The sequence below is a fragment of the Bidens hawaiensis genome, unplaced genomic scaffold (genome assembly GCF_021521415.1).
Source record: "Bidens hawaiensis isolate Kalapana, Puna unplaced genomic scaffold, B.hawaiensis_p1.1 tig00000190_1, whole genome shotgun sequence".
Taxonomy (NCBI): Eukaryota; Viridiplantae; Streptophyta; class Magnoliopsida; order Asterales; family Asteraceae; genus Bidens; species Bidens hawaiensis.
The window spans coordinates 4764966-4783111 of record NW_027491020.1 but is presented as its reverse complement, the minus strand read 5'-3'; the positions used below and the strand labels follow the sequence as shown (position 1 = coordinate 4783111).

Here is an 18146-nt window from a genome sequence, read left to right as displayed (position 1 = left end):
AGGTACCTCTGCAAAGAGGGGAGGAATCGGATATAACGAAGTTCCACCACCCTTTAACCACAACTATACCTATAATCCGAGTGTTCAGAAATCTGTTGATTTCGAAGTTCCTCAGACAACTCCAATCAAGATTACAAGTGTAAATCCAAGTGTTAGCTGTGGCCAAACGAGTTCGCCTGTTTCTAGTGTGAATATTTCTGTTTCGAGCCCAGCCTCATCGGATTCGGATAAGTTGTCCGAATCTGGTCAGACAAAAGAGAAGGTAGGGTTACCCAACGGTGGAGATAAAAATAAAATTTCTAAAAAGAGTTCTCCACTCAATCCGTACGTCCCACCTTATGTGAGACGAACGGCTGGTAACACTGCCTCTACATCCAAACCAACATTTGACAAGAAAATGGAGAGTCGATGCTGCTTTAGATGTAACAAGTTAGGACATCTAGTTGCAGATTGCCCTTTGAAGCCGAGATTCAGAGGTGTGAAGCCAAATAAAACTGAGTATAAGCGTCATTTTGTTACTGCTAAAAATGAAAACTTTAAAAAATGCCAAAATGTAACGAATTCAAGTTTTCATAAAAACAAACCTCAGTTTTACAACCAAACCACAAGATATAACACTTTCAATTCTCAAAGGTTTGGAAGGCATTACACTCAATCTGCAGGGAGATTCCCTAACAGGACTTACAGAAATTATCCTGATGCTAACTTGAGAAAGCCAGGGTACGGGACGTATCGATCCAAGACCAATTGGTCTTGGGTCCCAAGATTCTAACTCTTTGTTTTATTGTGCAGGAACAGTTGAACAGGGCTGCCAACAATCTTTGGATTGTAGATAGCGGCTGTTCCCGGCACATGACAGGCAACAAACACTTGTTGCAAGGCTTAAAACCTGTTCAGGGAGCAAGAGTTAGTTTTGCTGGTGAGAGCGGAGGAAGGATTACCGGTAGAGGAACTGTGTCGAATGGGAGAATGACACTTGAGAATGTAAACTTTGTGGAGGAATTAAAGCACAATCTGCTGAGTGTGTCGCAGATTTGTGATAAAGATTACACTGTCCATTTCACGAAGAATGAAGCGATCTTATTGAAGCCTAGTTTTCAAATACCAGACGAATGGATAGTAATGAAAGCTCCACGTGAAACGAATACATATGTGATGGATATGAGGTCTACTGAAATGGCCACTGGAGAATCCTGTTTAATGACAAAAGCAAGCGAATCAGAATCAGAATTATGGCACAGGAGAATGGGACATATTCATCTTCGGAAGATGAACTTCATTGTCAAGAATGGGCTTGTGATGGGCGTTCCCTTAAAAATTTTTAACTTTGAAGACAAATGTATAGCATGCAAGAAGGGAAAGCAACACAAGAAATCCCATCTCACCAAGAAGATTAATTCTATTGCCGGTACTCTAGAACTACTTCATATGGATCTCTTCGGTCCAGTGAATGTAAAAAGTCTAGGTGGTACTTCTTACTGCTTGGTGATAACTGATGACTACTCGCGATACTCGTGGGTATATTTTCTGAAAACAAAAGACGAGACAACTCAGATGGTGAAGAATCTAATTACAAAAGTTGAGAACGTCATGAGTAAATCAGTTAAATACATCAGAAGCGACAATGGGACAGAGTTCAAGAACTTTGAAATGGAAATCTTCTGTCTTCAGAAGGGAATTGAACATCAATACAGCGCTCCGTATACTCCACAACAGAATGGAGTGGCTGAAAGGAATAACCGAACGTTAATTGAAGGAGCCAGAACTATGCTGGCAGACTCGAAGCTTCCTGTGATGTTCTGGGCTGAAGCAGTTGCTACAGCCTGCTATGTTCTGAATAGGGTGTTAACCGTTAAGAGACTTGGAAAAACTTGTTACGAGCTTATGCACGGAAGGAAGCCCAACTTGTGCGGTCTTGAACCATTTGGGTCTCCTTGTTCGATTTTGAAGACTAATTCGAAATTTGGTGAAGTAGCCGATGAGGGAATCCTAGTCGGTTATGTTGTTGGGACTCCCAACAGACGGGTCTTCAATACGTCGACTTGCAAGGTGGAGGTGGTTTGTAACACTGACATTACTAGTTACCAACCGCCAAAACCAAGCAATGGACCTGCTGAGCTTTTCGACTATGTTAAACTTTTTAAGTCGTTTAACGTACCTGATTTGGAAATTTCTGAAGAAGACGAAAGAGCTGTGACGAAGATGATACTTGATGAGGAAGAAAATCTATTGCAACATCAGATGTTTGAGAAATCTCAACCTTCCACATCAAACCCTATCGATACCCCTGCGGCCTCAACTGAAGAAGAGTTTATTAATCCTTTTCACTCTCAGCCAGAAACAACCATAGATGAGATCTCTTCAAATTTGGAAGATAATTTGCATGTCGGTGCTGTTCCGACCACGAGAATTCACAAAGATCACCCATTGTAGAATATTATAGGTGATGTGTCCTCCAGTGTACAAACCAGAAGTAGCTTGAATGAGCACACCTGTGTTTATACAAGCATAAAAGAAACGGGTATAATGAATGAATGTTTGTACTCCTGCTTTATAAGCCAAATTGAACCAAAGAATTATCAAATGGCTTTAAAGGACAGCTCGTGGGTCGAAGCCATGCAAGAAGAGTTGGCTCAGTTCGAGAAAATGGAAGTTTGGACTTTGGTTGAAAAACCAAAGAATGTGCATGCTATAGGCACAAAATGGGTGTTCAAGTGTAAGAGAGATGATAAGGGAATTATCGTAAGAAATAAGGCGAGGCTGGTTGTTAAAGGTTTTAATCAGCAAGAGGGTATTGATTACAATGAGGTGTTTGCTCCTGTCGCCCGGTTAGAAGCGATTCGATTGTTTTTGGCGTTTGCTGCATTTAAAAAGATGAAGGTATTTCAGTTGGATGTGAAGAGCGCGTTTCTAAACGGGAAAGTTGATGAGGTTGTGTATGTTGAGCAACCTCCTGGTTTTCCTGACCCAGACTTTCCTGATCACGTATACAGGTTGAGCAAGGCGTTATATGGGTTACATCAGGCACCTCGTGCCTGGCATTCAACGTTATCGGACTACTTGCTGGAAAATGGTTTTGAAAGGGGATTGATTGACAGTACGTTGTTTGTGAAGAGAAAAGGATGTGACTTCCTACTGGTTCAAGTCTACGTGGATGATATCATTTTTGCTGCATCAAGAGTATCCATGTGTCAGGATTTTGAGGCTGTCATGAAGAAACGATTCGAGATGAGTGCTATGGGTGAACTAACTTTCTTTCTAGGATTGCAGGTTGATCAGAAGAAGGACGGGATGTTCATTCATCAAACGAAGTACGTTCATGATGTGCTGAAAAGATTCAAGATGGAGGACAGTTCTCCATATGATACTCCAATCTGCGTCAATCACAAATTGGGTGCTGAATCAGATGGTGACGCAGATGTGGACCCAACTCTGTATCGGGCGATAATAGGTTCATTAATGTATTTAACTGCTTCTAGGCCTGATATGATGTTTGCTGTTTGTCTTTGTGCACGTTTTCAGGCAAATCCGAAAGAATCTCATTTGAAAGGTGCAAAGAGGATACTACGGTATCTCAAGGGCAAGCCGAAGCTAGGGTTGTGGTACCCAAAGGGAGGAGACGTTGAACTGGTGGCATATACAGATTCTGATTATGGGGGATGCAATCAGAGTCGGAAGTCAACAACAGGAGGCTGTCAGTTTCTTGGAGGAAGATTAGTTTCCTGGCAGTGCAAGAAACAGACATCAGTTGCAATTTCAACATGCGAAGCTGAATACATGGCAGCATCCAACTGCTGCTCTCAGGTTTTGTGGATTCAGCAACAATTACGCGACTATGGTCTGAATTTCTTACTCACTCCTATTTTAATTGATAACACTGCCGCCATCTCAGTAATTAACAATCCCGTGAAGCACAGTAAAACTAAGCATATTGACATTCGTCATCACTTCATACGGGATTGTGCTGAGAAGAAACTGATCAAGATCGAAAAAGTTGATACACTTGAAAATTTTGCTGACTTGTTTACAAAAGCGTTTGATAAATCCAGATTTCAAAACCTAATTGAGCTGAACGGGATGATCAATCCCGAGTAACCATGCCTTTGTGTTTATTTAAAAAAAAAAAAAAAAAAAAAAAAAATTTGTGTCATTATTGCTTAAAATTAGTCGGTTACCTCAGTTTGATGGACATATCCTCGGATATGTTTTGGTCCTCGTTTCGACTTAGAGAATGAGGATAGCCATTAACCGGAAGACTGAAAGTGACCGGGGCAGTTATGACGTGTGTTTTTTCAGTTGCTGAAAATTAGTCGGTCATTCTTAGTAAGAAGGACACATACTTGTATGTGGTCGGTCCAGTTGATCCATTGGATCTTCAGGATTGCCGTTTACCTGACGACTTTGACATGATCGGGGCGATTGAATTCAAAAATTTTACAGGGAAATGAAATTACTTTTCAAGTCTAATGCTTCGTAAGAAGTTCTTTGCTGTGTTTAACAGAAAATTGATCCAACCTTGGAAAATGATATATATACTGATTGTGTGTGCTTAACTAGTGAAGTTATTAGGCTTAAAAGGCTTTAGAACAGTCATTATATGTCATGGTAATTTTTATGGTGCGTAAAAGTGTATGTGATACTAACTTAAACTACTCGAATTTACGTGGAAACTCCTTAAGAGTTTTGTATGTCTTCATACATATCTTTTCGAAGGATAGGCAGAAAAGCAACTACCCAGTCATACACGAGCCCGTGAGTGTTCTGATTCCCGTGAAGAAAGCATTTCAAGACACTGCAGTGATCCAGATTCGGGACTTGCAGTGGTTTAGTACTCCGAAGTCAATAAGAATGTTTGGTTTAAAAAAAAAAATATATATATATATATATACATGTATATTTTTAGTACTTATGAGACATAGTAACAATCAAGACTTCTCAATTCTGGAGTAAGAAGAGAACGGGAAGCAGACAACGAGTATATACAAGTTAATCAGACACTATGGGTCGAAGTCAATTCGGGGTGACTTGGGTATAGCCAAATACGCTTTGAGAATAGATAGAAGACATCATTATCTCTGAGTTGGTGCCCACTTAAAATTTTGAGCTTAACTGAACCTTAATCCGTATCACAGAAACGATGAAAACCATTTAAGTTATTTACATGCTTACAACCTGTTTCTCTATGTCATAATACAGCTAAACATGGATCCAAGTGACAGTCACGTAATTAGTATGATTCCTGTTAGGATCTTTTCTAAAAACGTAGTGGTCCCTGACTAGACTGAAATTTGATCCCTTATTTAGTAAATTTTTTATAAGTTTTTCTATTTTTGTAGTTGTATTATTGTATAACTGGTTACTTGGACATGATCATTTTTGTTCAACTCTTTTTGGAAACTTCTAATGTTAAGTGCAAGATTCTTCAAAATTAAAGGGCTGATTTTGAAATTACGGGCGAAGTTGTTGAATTCGGCGAAGTTGTGCTTAACTTCGCCTAGGCGAAGTTAAGCGTAACTTCGCCTGAACAAACTCTGCCCTATATAAGGACTTTGAAACAGTAACAGTTTCATTATTTTCATAACTCCGGCGAACTTATAATCAATAACAATAACAGTTTTCCGGCGATCTTGTTTACGTTCCGATTTCGATCTTTGATTTCAGTTTCTAGTGTTCATTGACGGTATGTGTTGTCAATATCATTCCCAAACTCACTCGTTCGTTATAGTTTTACCCGGTTCGAGACCTCGGGTCGTCGAACCTTCAAAACCTAATTTTTCAACCGAGTATTACGTGTTCATGGACGACCTTTACGTCTCAAAATCATTAATCTTTGCTGTTCTCCACTCCTAAATCGTCAAATCGTTGCGAAATCATCGGATCTAAACCGATTGAATCTGAACAGTCGCCGTTTCAGATTCAGGCGAAGTTATGGTTAAGGCGAAGTTATCCGCAACTTCGCCTGAAGCTTAATTTCGCCTGTGGCGAAGTTATCCGTAACTTCGCCTTGAACTCAAGTTCGCCTAAGGCGATGTTGTGATAAGGCGAAGTTATCATCAACTTCGCCTATACCAATTCACTTAACAGCTCTTAGACGAACTTACAGGTGAAGCGAAGTTGTTCCCAACTTCGCCTCGCCGTTAAGTTCGCCTATACAGGTTTACTCACAACTTCGCTCGTGGTACATAGCGAACTTGTGAGTTGCTTACACATTGTCTAACTTGTTTTGTTTTGTGCAGATATGGCTGCTATTGGCGGTGCTGGTGGTGACGACGGTGATGATCAACGACAATTCTTTCCAGCCCATAACCAGTACATCACTTTAGATCCAGACGCACGAGGCGTAGAAGACTACAGGGAGATTATCACGTTTCTCCAGCGATCAAGAGTCTTTCATGCGATCACAAATACACTGCCCATTTCTCTGCCTAACATTGAAGACTTTTGGCAGACAGTGTACTATGATTGCAGGCCTGAGCCTCCGGTGATGCGAGCAACCGTAAATGGTCATAACATACAGTTTTCCTCGGAAGACATACGGTTGGCTCTGCAGTTCGGTGAAGAAACAAGAAATGACCCAACGGAGTTCGTAGCTCCTTTCCGTGATGGAGCTTATTTGAGGATGGGTTATTCGGGTCCGCTGGGGGACTCGCAGAGGAGGAAAGGGTTTTTGCTGGATCAATGGCGCTTCCTGATGCATGTATTGATTGTATGCATGTCCGGTAGGAAGGCAGGAACAGATGGGATGGGCGCGACGATGCAGTCAGCCATGATAGCGCTGACTTACAACCGCCGATATTCTTTTAGTCAGCTGATATTCTACGAGATCGATCGTCAGAGAAGGGCTGTGGCGCGCGAGCGATTCACTATGTATCCTCGTTTCTTACAGATGATTTTGAATCATGTCGCTCCGTCGCTACCGCAGAGACGCCCGATTAGATATGTCGAATGCGTGACGAAACGTATCTTTGCTCAGTGCCGCACTTCGAGCACTCGTAGCAAGCCTGAGCTGCGTCCCAGGCATACTCCATTATTCGGATATCTCATCAATCCGGAGTATGTTCCTGCAGGAGGGGACGAGTTCAGAGACCCGCAACCACATCAGGCGGCAGCACCACATGCTGTATCAGCTGCGCCTGTTGTATCTACTGTTGCCTCTGCTGCTGTGCCAGCTGCGGTATCTACTGCTGTGTCTACTGCTGAAGACGTTGATCTTGATGCTGCCTTTGGTGGACATGGTTTGTTTGATATGGATGTCTTGGGTCCTCAGTTTATGGATGTTACTAGAGCAGTTACTTCGGTAGCTGACTCCGATCTAGACGAAACGTTAGCTGAAGCGAGACGACTTATGGTGTCTCGGGAGAGAACTACGGGAAAGAGGCCGAGAACTGTAGACGAGGATGAGGATGATGTTGATGAAGAGGAGGCAGTGCAGATTGTGCTCAGACGTTCACGAAGAGAACGGACAGGTATGGGTTCCGGAGCTGGAGAATCTTCAAGGCTGGTACGTTTTGCTCCACCTGCCTTGTCTGGTATGTCTCTTATTCCTTCCACAGCACAGGTTACTGCTGTCGAGACGTCGACCCCAGCAATTGTGTCCCTACCACCCCAACCGCTTAATCCACCGGTGGTAGTTGCACGATTTGTGGAGTCGACCATCACTACTACTGCAGGGTTACCAAGTGTACCACCTGCGGTCACTTCTGCTGCTGATGTCCCGCCAACTCCAACGCCTACTTCAGATTCTGAGAGGATTACATCACTAGAGCGGATTGTTGCTGATCAGTCAAAGACCATTCAAAGCCTAGTGGAATCCAATCGACTACAAGCTGCCCTCCTGGTTGAACACGGAAAAGTAATAGATGCCTTCAAGGCATTCTTGGCATCTCAGGGGGAGAAGACGTGTAGGGGTGATGAGTTGAGGACGAAACGGAGAGAAGATCATGACGATGATCCCAATGCACCGGAAGGTGCAGGTGGTGAGCTGCCAAGAACCTCTCAGGCTCTTGGGGCTTCCACAGCTGAGGGGGAGTCTACAAATGCAGCTGGTGACGACGTGGTAGCGGTTGATGATGATGCTGATGTTGAAGATGTTATCGACGCATTGAAAGAGTTGGATGAGGAGGATGATGAGTTTATGATTGAAGATGATGTGCTGCCAGTTGATGAGATCGAGAGGATTGGAGAGCAGATTACGGTTGAAAACGTGTTAGAGGAAGGGGAGATTGTTGATGACTCCGTGGAACACGAGATTCCGGAGGTTGAGAGACCAGAGTTGGGTGATGAGAACGCGGAGGAAGATGCTGAGTGGGAGGAACAACCGAAATGGAAGGAGGGTTGTGCCCACTGGTTCGTAAAGACGAAGAAGCCGGCGGTCCCTAAGATGTTCAGAAAAAGTTACAATATTAAGGGATACGCGGAAGCCAAGAAAGGTATTATCTGCTGGTTATACGACGAGCAGCTGCGGCTCTTCGTGATCAAGAGATACGATCGCATTCAGTACTTCCAGAGAAAGTTGAGATCTCTAAACACACTGCCAGAATGTGAAGTAAAAGATTTAGCCAGATTGGGATTGATAAACAGAAGTGAAGACAACATGGCTAGAATCATTGCGAAGATCGTGTGGAAAGAGTGCGTTAAAGAGAAAAAGTTTGAGCTACTGAAACCACAAAAGGGGAAACTTGTCGAAGACAAGGATAGAGGTCTGAGAGTTGATGGAAAACCTTGGATGGTCATGAAATACAAAACGATCCGGTGCCTTAAAGAAGTACCGATGAAGTTCATGCCCAAGGACGTGCTCAAAGATCTAAAATGGTGGTACGTGGATTGTGAGACAGCTGAGGCGGTAATGGAAGATGAGGATGAACAAGAAGTACTTCGGGTTTACGACCCGATGCATCTTGTTAATCTATCGCAGGCTGATCTGAAAGTGCTCAACGAGAAGAAGATCTTCTACATTCCTGCTTGGAAGGATCAAGCTAGGAAATATCAACGGGTGGTGTCGGTATGTGTTAGAGAAGGGGCGCATGCGTAGAGATGCAAGATTACAAGACTCAAGATTTGAAGATCAAGATATGAAGCTACTGCCAAGGGGGAGTCTGTTGGTACATGTGTGTCAGTAGTTCATAGTCTAGCATTTGTAATCGAGTTTGTAATGCAATTATGTTTTGATTATGTTTATATTTGTAACACGCGAAGTTGTCAACAAGTTCGCTCTGGCGAACTTGTTGAATCAGCGAAGTTAGTGACAACTTCGCCTGTGGCGAAGTTGTGTTTATATACTGTTTCAGCCGAAACAGTTTGTGTTGGTCGTTTAGGGTTTTGTTTCAGTTGTTCAGTAAACGAGTTACGTGTCATTGTTTGTAATAGTGACCTCGGGTCACGTGTTTGTTATCAATATAACGTGTTTGGTTTATTGCTTGCGTGTTCGATCTCTACATACTCTACACTCGTATCTACCTACGCAGGGATTCCGCACCTGCGTTGTTAGCGACATCCCGTGTACGATCCGTCCAGGAACCTACAGTTTTGAATCCATCTTGTGTGTTTTATTGTGTTTGTTAGTGCTAATATTGAATTGATCTGTTGTTAGATTCTGCCTAACAACGACTTTACGTGATATCACATTGAAAGATCCTTCATTGGGACCTACACCCACGGCTAAACTTGGAATCAAAACAGGTCTTGGCAGTCCAGTATGATGCAATTAGGTTAGGGTTTAGTGTTGCGATGATGAGGGTAAGGTGTGAACGAGGTTAATTGAATTATGATCGTGTCTATATAGTGTATTATGAATTTATTAGGATGGTTCGTTTAGTTTTAAGAAACGAATTAATTGGATGCCATATTTTGATTATTTGCCACGATTGTGGTGCCGGTAGTATTTGTTTTTGGTAACCAGGTGATTTAGTGAAATCAATTACACTAATAATACGTGAATTGAGGAACAAGAAATTGGGGTGGGGTGGGGGGGGGTAGACTGCGACGGGGTGAGGTAAACAAAAGATGATATAATTTTTGCTAACTGGTCCCTGGTCTTTGAGTTGGATACACATCTGAATTAAAGTTAATTAAGGGGGTCGTGTTGCATATTATACATAGTTATAACAATAATTATTTAAAGAAAAGAAAAACATACATAAATAATGCGAGACTTTATTGATTGAATTACCCGAATACGGAACGGTCAGGTAACGACTATAAATATAAGAAGACAAAAAGTCTGAAATGTTACAGTATCCTCTACTTGGGGAATTTCGTCCCGAAATTAGAGAATTAGTTGTAGAGAAGAGATGCGGATACTTCAGTTTGATTTGATCTTCACGCTCCTAAGTAAACTCTGCGCCTTGTTTAGATTCCCAACTAACTTTAACCAAGGGTATGCGGCTTTGTTTGGTGACTTTGACCTTGTGGTTCATGTTTTCAACTAGTTTTCAACAAAATGAATGGTATTATCGATACGAACTTCATCTAGAGGTATGTGGAGATTACTCTCGGTAAGAAGCTTCTTGAGGTACAGCACATGAAACACTGGATGAACATTTTAGAGTTTGAGAGGAAGTTTGAGTATATAAGCAGCATGGCCAACTCTATCGAGAATCTCAAAAGGGCCAACAAATCGCGGAGCTAGTTTTCCTTTCTTTCCAAATCTAACTACTCCCTTCCACGAAGACACTTTGAGCAGAACTCAATCACCAATATTGAATTTAAGAGATTTCCTTCTCTTATTCGCACAACTTTTTTGGCGGCTATGAGCGGCGAGAAGATTTTGACGAATTTGAGCAATACGGTCGGTCGTTTCTTGAACTAATTCCGGACCAGTGATTTAAGATCGTCTGACTTTGTTCCAACAAATCGGAGAACGGAATTACGACCATAAAAGGGCTTGGAAGGGTACCATTCCAATGCTTGAATGAAAACTATTGTTATACGAAAACTCAAAGAGCGGTAGATGAGTCTCCCAATTGCCTCCAAAATCGTGGAAACGGTAGCGGATCATGCCTTCAAGAGTTTGAATCGTACGCTCGGACTTACCATAGGATTGAGAATGACAGGCAGTATTGAGATCCAAATGAGTTCCCAAAGCTGATTGAAGAGATTTCCAAAAATGAGAGTTAAAACGGCCATCTCGATCGGAAATAATGGTTAACAGAATTCCATGATGACAAACAATCTTAACATGATACATTTCCTTAATGGGTAAGAAATGAGCAGATTTAGTCAGATGGTAAATAATCACCTTAATATTACATCATTGTGCTTGTTAGACAAGGGAAACTTAGTAACAAAATCCATAGCGATGTCTTCTCACTTCCACTCGGGAATGAGAGGTTGCTCGAATAAACCAAAGGGTCGATGATGTTGGGCTTTTACTTTATAACACGTGAGACATTTTGAGACATAAAGTGCAATGTATTTCTTCATCACGGGCCACAAATAGATGAAACAAAGATATGCTTACATCTTATCCGCACCGGGATGAATAGAATATCGTGACATATGAGCTTCGTCCATAATGAATGTGCGAAAATTTTCACTATCGGGAATCCACAAACGATTAAGGAAGTAGAGTAAACCTTATGCTTAGATTCCAATTGAGTCTCGGAACCACACGACATATCGCCGTACATATTGCCTTCGGTGATGGATTCATGTTGGGCGTCAAGAATACGCTATTCGAGATCACTTTAACAAGAACACAAGTAAGAAAAATAGATTTGACTTGTTTCTTTCGACTGAGAGAGTCATCCACGATATTCGCTTTACCGGGATGGTAACGAATTTCGCATTCATAGTCGCTAACCAACTTGCCCCATCGGTGTTGTCTCATGTTGAGTTTTTTTTCATCAAAGATGTGTTGGAGACTCTTATGGTCGATAAACAATACGCATTTGGTACCATAGAGATAGTGACTCCAAATCTTTAAGGAAAATACAACGCCACCAAGTTTGAGATCGTGCGTCGTATAATTCTTTTCGTGAACCTTGAGTTGTCTCGAAGCATATGCGATAACCTTGCCTCGTTGCATGAGGACACAACTGAGTCCTTGGCTAGAAGCATCACAGAAGACGATGAAGTCTTTATTTTCTTCGGGAAGGGCAAAAATAGGATCATTGCAAAGCATGTCCTTTAGATTTTAAAAGGCTTCTTCTTCCTTTGACCCCCCACACATAGGGTTTACCCTTATGTGTTAAAGCGGTGAGGGGCAATGCAATCTTTGAAAAGTTTCGAATAAAACGACTATAATATCCCGCCAAACCGAGAAAAGATCGGACTTTGGTGAGAGAAGTCGGTGTTTTCCAAATTTTAATGACTTCGATTTTTTGAGATCGACATGGATACCTTTTTCGTTGACAATATGGCCCAAGAATTGAAACTCTTTAAGCCAAAACTCGCACTTAGAAAATTTTGCGTACAACTGTTCTTTCCGAAGAAGGTCAAGAATAGCATGCAGATTCTCTTTGTGATCGTTTTCGGATTTAGAGCAGATCAAGAAATCAATGATAAAAACAATTACGAACTTGTCCAAGTAGGGTTTACAAACACGATTCAAAAGATCCATGAAAACCGCGGGTGCATTGGTTAGCCCAGAATGCATAACACGAAATTCGTAAATGCCCATATCGAGTACGGAAGGCGGTCTTGGGTATGTCATATTCATTAACACGAAGTTGATGATAACCCGAACGGATATATCGAGAAGCATGCGGCTCCTTGAAGTTGATTGAAGAGATCATCTATGCGAGGAAGTAGATAACGATTCTTGACGATAAGTTTGTTTAGTTCTCGATAATCAATGCACATGCGAAAAGAACCATCTTTCTTCTTCACAAACAGAACAGGTGCGCCCTAAGGGGACGAACTTGGGTGAACAAAACTCTTGTCCGAGAGTTCTTGTAGTTGGCTCGAAAGCTCTTGCATTTCGGATGGTGAAAGACGGTAAGTTGCTTTAGCAACCAGGTACAAGATCAATACGGAATTAGACTTGGCGAATAGGAGGAAGTCCAAAAACGTCCTCGAGAAAGACTTCGGGAAAATCACGCACAACCGCGATATCAGATATCTTCTTTTCTTTATGCTCTTTCTCCATTACGAGAGCTATGAACGCAACATACTTCTTACGCAAATAACGTTGAGCTGAATACACGACATGAGGTTAAGCTTAGATGTAGGCGTATTACCGAAAACATTAAGGATGCGACCATTTGTGAGAGGTATATGAAGAAATTTCTCGAAGCATACGACTTCCGCACGATTTAGAGTGAGCCAATCCATTCCAACAATAACGTCGAAACTACCCATTTGCATTGGAATAAGATCGATACGGCACTTTACGTCATTAAGAGTTATGACACCATCCCGAATTGCCGGATCAATGACAATAGCGTTCCCATTAGCTACTTCAACTGAAAAAGGATTAGATAACTTATCCTGTTGCTTAGCAATAATAAACGCAAATTCCAAAGAAATAAAACTCTTATCAGCACTGTATCAAATAACACCGAAGAAAAATGATCATTAATACCATTCACCACATCGCTGGAGCTTTGAGATTGCTTAAAATTCATCATAAGAGCACGTCCATTAGAACCTTGAGGTGCTTGAACAGCTTGATTTAATGGAGGGGCTTGGATAGCAAGAACCTGAATCGATGGAGCTCGTGGAGCCATTAGTTGAGGAACTTAGGGAAAATAGGCTTGAGATGCAAAACCTTGAGGAACTTCGGGTTGATAGGTTTGAACTTGATAAGCTTGGGTAGTGTAGTAAGGTGCAGGTATTGACGTGAGGTCAAAGACTCACTCAAAAATAAACCGATTACAATTAATTAGATAGCGGTAAGTGGGTGTCGAACACAGAGAGTTTGTGGAAAATGTGTTTCTAAGTAGCTTTGTAATGTATCTATATTAAACTAAATGCAGAAAATAAATTCAAGTATTTTGTTGGTTGATTTGATTAACAAAATGAACTGAAAACAATTTAACGAATTTAACTTAATTAATAAAATGAATGTTCTCTCCCGATTTTAGGTTTCCAAGATTGATAATGTTAACATTTACTTTTGGGATGAACTACATAGACATAGTTCGTGAGTATGTTTTTGTTTGTGATAAAAGAGGACTAAGTACTTGGGATGTAAAAACGCAAGGTTGTCTGATATAATGCAAAATATTTATGTTTCCCGTGTATATTTTAATTAGTATTTTAAGCGTTTTTGTTCATTTTTAGCCAAGATTTGTATACTACTAACGCTTTTATGTTTCGTAGGTTCTGGGAGTTGATCGTGATTAAAAAGGATGAAAAACGAGCTAAAACGAGCCAAAACGGAGATTCGGAACGCGTTAGGAAGGTGCTAGAACAGAGAACCGGTCAGACCGGGCCGGTCTGACCGGCCCCTTATATGGAGCATGCCACGCCGCACGGAGGGGTGCCTAAGGCCCGTCGCGCGGCGCCTAGGGGCTGCTGGGTGGATTTTATTTCGTTTTTGCTTCGAGTTGGGCCTTGTTTTGGGTATTTAAACATCTTAAACTTAAACCTGACATAACCTGAAAGCCACCAGCCGAATTTGAGAGACCTTGGAGCATATTTTCGAGTTTCTTGGTGATTTTGAAGGCAAGACGACAGCCGGTGAAGAGCTACACGTTTACGTTTAAAGTTTTACGGGTTTTATCATGCTTGTCACTTCGTTCTTTAGATTTTCACCATGTTTTCATTATTATTTGTTTTGTTTGATTTAGACTTTAAGATGTTAGGCTAAATTCCATAAACTACCTAGGTTGCGATGAACCTTAGTTCGGTTTGGTTTTATCAGGATTTCGTTTCGTTATGGGTTTTATGTTCTAAGTAAACGGTTGAGTTTGATTTAATTGATGCGTTTAATTGCTTTGTTTTGTTTACTTGAATTTATTGTTTCACATTGCCCTTGTTGATTGTTTCATAGGATAGGGTTTTGTTAGGTCATTTACTGTGTGTTCTTGACTAGTTTGTGATTGAATTCGAATAAGATCATAGAAACAATAAAATCATGTAAACAGATAAAAGTGAGCTGCTAGTCTAAAAAGCTGTAAGGTGATAGGCTATTAATAGATCTTTGCTTGTCGGGATTGCTAGATTTAGTTCTTCGTAAGGAGTCCGTCTAGGTTTGATTGTCAGCTTAGTCTATTAAGATAATTGAGTCTCCTTTGGTATCTTTGAATTCCGCGCTGTAAGGTAGGTTTTCGTCATAAAAGATACTTAGACATAAGTGATTAAATAACCGTGAGGAAGTTTAATATAAAACTGGCGAGTCTTAAAAACTTGTTAGAAATCCATAGGCGTCTTCTTGAAGTTCAAGGGCCATGTTCGGGTTTTCTATCAAGGGTCTATTTTATGATCCCAGTTCCATAACATGAGTTTTCCATTTAATTAATAACCGTAACTTTGGGGATTTTGGCCTAGGTAATTATCTTTGTCATCTGAATTAATCTAAGTGTTTAATTGTTTATTAGTTTAAAACTGATTAGGTTTAAGTTTAATTAATTAATTAAGTTTAAGGTAATGATTATGTTTTATTATTATTATATTAATTAGGGTTAGGTTTTAATTAGTTTATTATTAGTTTAATAGATAAGTAATCATTAGTTAATAATTATTTAGAGTTTTAGTTATTAGTATTAAATTCCCCCTCAAATATTATTAATAAATAGTCGTGTCTTGTAGTTGAGTCTAATTTGCTAGTTTCGTAATTAAAAGAGTTTCGTGGGTTCGATATCCGGACTTACTTAGCTGTACTCGAGTCGACCGGTACACTTGCCGGTTAGTAGTTTTAGTTAAGTTAAGAGAGAGTCTAGAATTATTACTTAGTGTCTAGATTAGTTTATTTTTAGTTAATAATAATTAGACTACTTTTAGCACATCAAGTTTATGGCGTCGTTTCCGGGGACACTTAGCGATTGCGTTATTTGCTTTAATTGGAGTTATTTGCTACATGCGTGCTATTTGTTTTATTTTCGTATGAGTCGTAGGTAGAGGTGTTCAAAAAAACCGGTTACGGAACCGGTTTGGGCGGTTAACCGGAAAACCGGTTTTTTAAAAACCGGTTTTTTTAAAAACCGGTTTGACCGGTTTACGTAACCGGTTTACGTATCGGTTATACTTTTTGGAGCCAAAACCGGTTTTATAACCGGTTATAAAAAAAACCGGTTTTTTTTAATAACCGGTTATTAAAAAACCGGTTAACCGGTTTTTAAAATAACCGGTTTATAGCCGTTATAAAAAAACCGGTTAACCGGTTTTTTAATAACCGGTTAACCGGTTAAACCGGTTTTCGAACGTTACCAAACGGCTTTATAGCCGTTTTTTTTTTTTTTTGCCCGTTTTTTTAGCCGTTTTTTTGGTTTTTTTACCCCCACAAACATCTATATATAGTTTAGGTTGGGTATTGGTTAGATCACACTTGATTATACAACTCCAAAAGCTCTAAACGTTTATTTCATACGCGATTATAACTCCAAACGCTCTTCTTTCGTAGTCGTTTATTTCATACTCGAGTATACCACTCTTAATTCGTAGTCGATTATCATGGCCTCCCAAAGTGCTGCTTCATCGGTCAACATGGGTGCCTCGAACACGGGAGAAACCGTCGTTCGGGTCATCCCCACGAAACGAAACCAAGATATTTGGCAACATTTCGACCTATGCGAAATGTCTAACGGAACCCAAAAAGCTAGATGCAAACATTGTTTGAAGTTTTATAACAAAGAAGCAAACTCCAGTTTAAGAGCTCATGTAGAAAGGCCCTCTTGCAAGGTCTTGAAGGACGAATCCGGAAGTAGTTCGCAGCCGGAGATGACGAATCAAGGAACGGTGTTTACGTACGACCTTGAAGCGGTACGTCAACAGTTTGGCAACTTTGTGATTCAACAATCACTTCCTTTCAACCACTTCGACAACCCTCAATTCACGGAGATGATGCAAAAGTATGTTCAACCACGCTACCAACACGTAAGTCGTTCGACCCTTAGAAGAGATATGCTTAAAGCATGGAAAAACGCTAAATCCGAACTAATTTCATACTTTTCAAACTTACAAACTGGTGTGAACTTAACAACGGATGTGTGGTCGGTACCTAATGGTTCGCCCGACTCATACATTTGTGTGACGGCTCATTGGGTTGACCCCCGGTCGTGGCAAATGATGAAACGAACCGTTGCGTTTCAATTGTTTGATTACCCGCACACGGGTAGAAATATTTTTAAACTCTTGGATAAAGTCATTCGACAATACAAGATTGAAGATAAAATCTTTTCAATATCGTTTGATAACGCGTCCAACAATACGGCCGCGGTTGGCCATTTAAAATTAAAGTATAAACCTATTTGTGATGGAGCGTTTTTTCATAGCCGATGCATTGCACATATTATCAACTTGGCCGTGCAAGATGGGTTAAACGTGATCGAAACGCAAAGAAACAATTTTAAAAGAATGTTACGAGATGTTTTTAGCAACAATAAAACATTTTCAAGATACAAAAAATTTTGTGATGAAGCTAATTGTCAATGGTTGGGGCCCAATTGGGATTGTCCAACAAGATGGAACTCGACTTGTGATATGTTTGAGAAAGCCATCCAACAAAAAGAATCACTAGTTGCGTTTCATCAAATAATGTCAAGTAGGGGTAAATGTGCACCGTACGATCCTAGAAACTGGTTATTGATTGAGATCGTTACGGAGGTTCTTCAAATTTTTAAATCTTGCACAACTAGTTTATCCGGGGTTTACTATCCAACAAGCCCCATTGCTTTACCAAAAATTGCTGTCATGTGCACAAAGTTGACTGAAATTCATTGTAGGGGTGCACCTTATTTTGATATGGGTGCAAAAATGAAAGAAAAATTTATAAAATATTTTCAACAACTACCCGCTGTTTTGACCTGTGCGGCTGCGTTAAACCCTTGCATCAATGTTGGTGGTGTTGAAGCTTTAATAGAAAAAATTTGTGATGAGCTAGGGTTAAACGACGATCAAAACCCCTATTATAGCCAAACTTTAAAGAATGATTTCAACACCACATTGGCAAACATGTATGATGTTTACCTTACAAAACACGGGTCGTCTTCCCAAATTCATGACTCGTTAAGAGCTGTTGCCCAATCCCAATCCCAAACCGACCT

General features: G+C 40.6%; 1 protein-coding gene across 1 annotated transcript; it reads right to left on the bottom strand.

The window, feature by feature from the left end:
- Nucleotides 1–12976: 12976 nt before the first annotated feature.
- On the bottom strand, nucleotides 12977–13667 carry LOC143590100 (uncharacterized). Its single transcript, XM_077070711.1, has 3 exons — nucleotides 13523–13667; nucleotides 13179–13403; nucleotides 12977–13134 (listed from the first exon to the last, which is right to left on the bottom strand). The coding sequence occupies exons 1-3, from the start codon at nucleotides 13665–13667 to the stop codon at nucleotides 12977–12979; spliced, it is 528 nt and encodes a 175-aa protein (XP_076926826.1).
- Nucleotides 13668–18146: the final 4479 nt, after the last annotated feature.